The sequence below is a fragment of the Coniophora puteana genome, assembly GCF_000271625.1.
Source record: "Coniophora puteana RWD-64-598 SS2 unplaced genomic scaffold CONPUscaffold_11, whole genome shotgun sequence".
Lineage (NCBI taxonomy): Eukaryota > Fungi > Basidiomycota > Agaricomycetes > Boletales > Coniophoraceae > Coniophora > Coniophora puteana.
This window is the reverse complement of record NW_006913063.1, coordinates 256,183-257,532: the sequence shown is the minus strand read 5'-3', so window position 1 is coordinate 257,532 and position 1,350 is coordinate 256,183. Positions and strand designations below refer to the sequence as shown.

General features: G+C 50.3%; 1 protein-coding gene across 1 annotated transcript in view; it reads left to right on the top strand.

Annotated features, from left to right (window-relative positions):
• Positions 1 to 552: 552 nt before the first annotated feature.
• Positions 553 to 1,350, top strand: part of CONPUDRAFT_156769 (uncharacterized protein) — a gene marked incomplete at both ends in the record, with an annotated part of 1,791 nt that continues 993 nt past the window's right edge. Inside the window, 2 exons of the mRNA XM_007773780.1 lie at positions 553 to 633; positions 682 to 759. Of these exons, the coding sequence (XP_007771970.1) occupies positions 553 to 633; positions 682 to 759 (159 nt within the window). The remainder of the gene's footprint in view (positions 634 to 681; positions 760 to 1,350) is intronic.

The following is a 1,350-nucleotide window of genomic DNA, read 5'->3' as shown; positions in this document are numbered from 1 at the left end:
GAGACATCTCGCGTTCAATCCCGTCCTGGACTAGACTCGTGACCAGTCTCCCGAGACGCGTGCCTAAAGAGGCAACAGGCCATGGGGGCCTTCGCATCTGGGAGACTGGGAGATTTCGTCGACTCCCTGGCAGGGAGCCAACTGAGTTTGAATTTGGCCTCGGCCCGAGAGAAGATCGCCCCCGGATAAGGGAACTGAGCCCCTGAATTGCAGACGCGTCGCGTCTAAGTGCCGCTGCCTCGTCTATACTGTACATCGCTTCCTACATCGTCTCCCCCGACATCGCTACGTTATGAATATATTCGATCGATTCAACTTATCATTACTGTCCGATAATGCTCGTCAATCGCTCGGTGAGCTCTCCCCCACCTTTGTCGAGAGCCTGACACCTCAGCAAGCCAAGACTGTCTTCAAAGCCACAGCCTGGTTCGATGCTCGGTATCTAGGCGAATGAAAACTACGTCAGTTTCAGATCGAGGCCACTGTGAATATTCTAGCTGGGAAGAACGTCGTAGCTCGCGCAAGAACAGGTAGTATGGCAAAACGCTTGCCATGATCCTGCCAATTCTCTTTGGCAATCCTTCGAAAATCGCGATCACTATCTCGCCTCTGAAGCTCTTGCAAGCTAGTCATGTAAGTCTTTGTTTCGTCTAATCGATTCTTATGCTAAAGGGTAATCAGGTTTCATTGTTTCAAAGTTTCGGCATCCCCACCATTCGAATAAACCAAGATACCCCGGATGACAAGAACCTCTGGAAGGTATGTCTGCCGCTTGTCTCTGCTAGATCGCTCGCTAATCTACACAGGATATTCAACTTGGAGTCTATCGCAACATCATATGCGCCACCAAGCAGTGTTTTAGATACGAAGCAGCCGTGTGAGGTCAAACGTCTCGACAAAAGTAGGTGTAGTTTCCCTGGTCGACTTGCAGAACAGCTTCGAAGATGCAGCCGTCATTTCTTTCCCCATAATAGAAAGTATATGTGGCATCGAATCATCCTCAAGCCTAGACTTCAGCTTTCTCTTCCAGAGAGGAATATCTCCGAGCATGTTCCAGAGAAATTCGGGTGCCCTGCCGCCTAGAAATTGAGTACGATAAGGCACGAGATAGGCTAGCTAAGACTTCGCCTGTAGAATCATAATCAAGACATCTGTAGCTGACTTGCCCGCCTTCGAGAACAGCTCCAGCCCAGTTTTGATGTAGGACTCCTCCAGAGAGCAACTAGAGCTGCGCTGAGAGATATGGAGATCGAGCACTGTCATTTCCGTGGCAACCAGAGCCGTCGAAAGCTCCCTTAGTCTGATATCCTCAGAGAACCATGCAGGGGGTGTTGTCCATTGCAGCGGCCG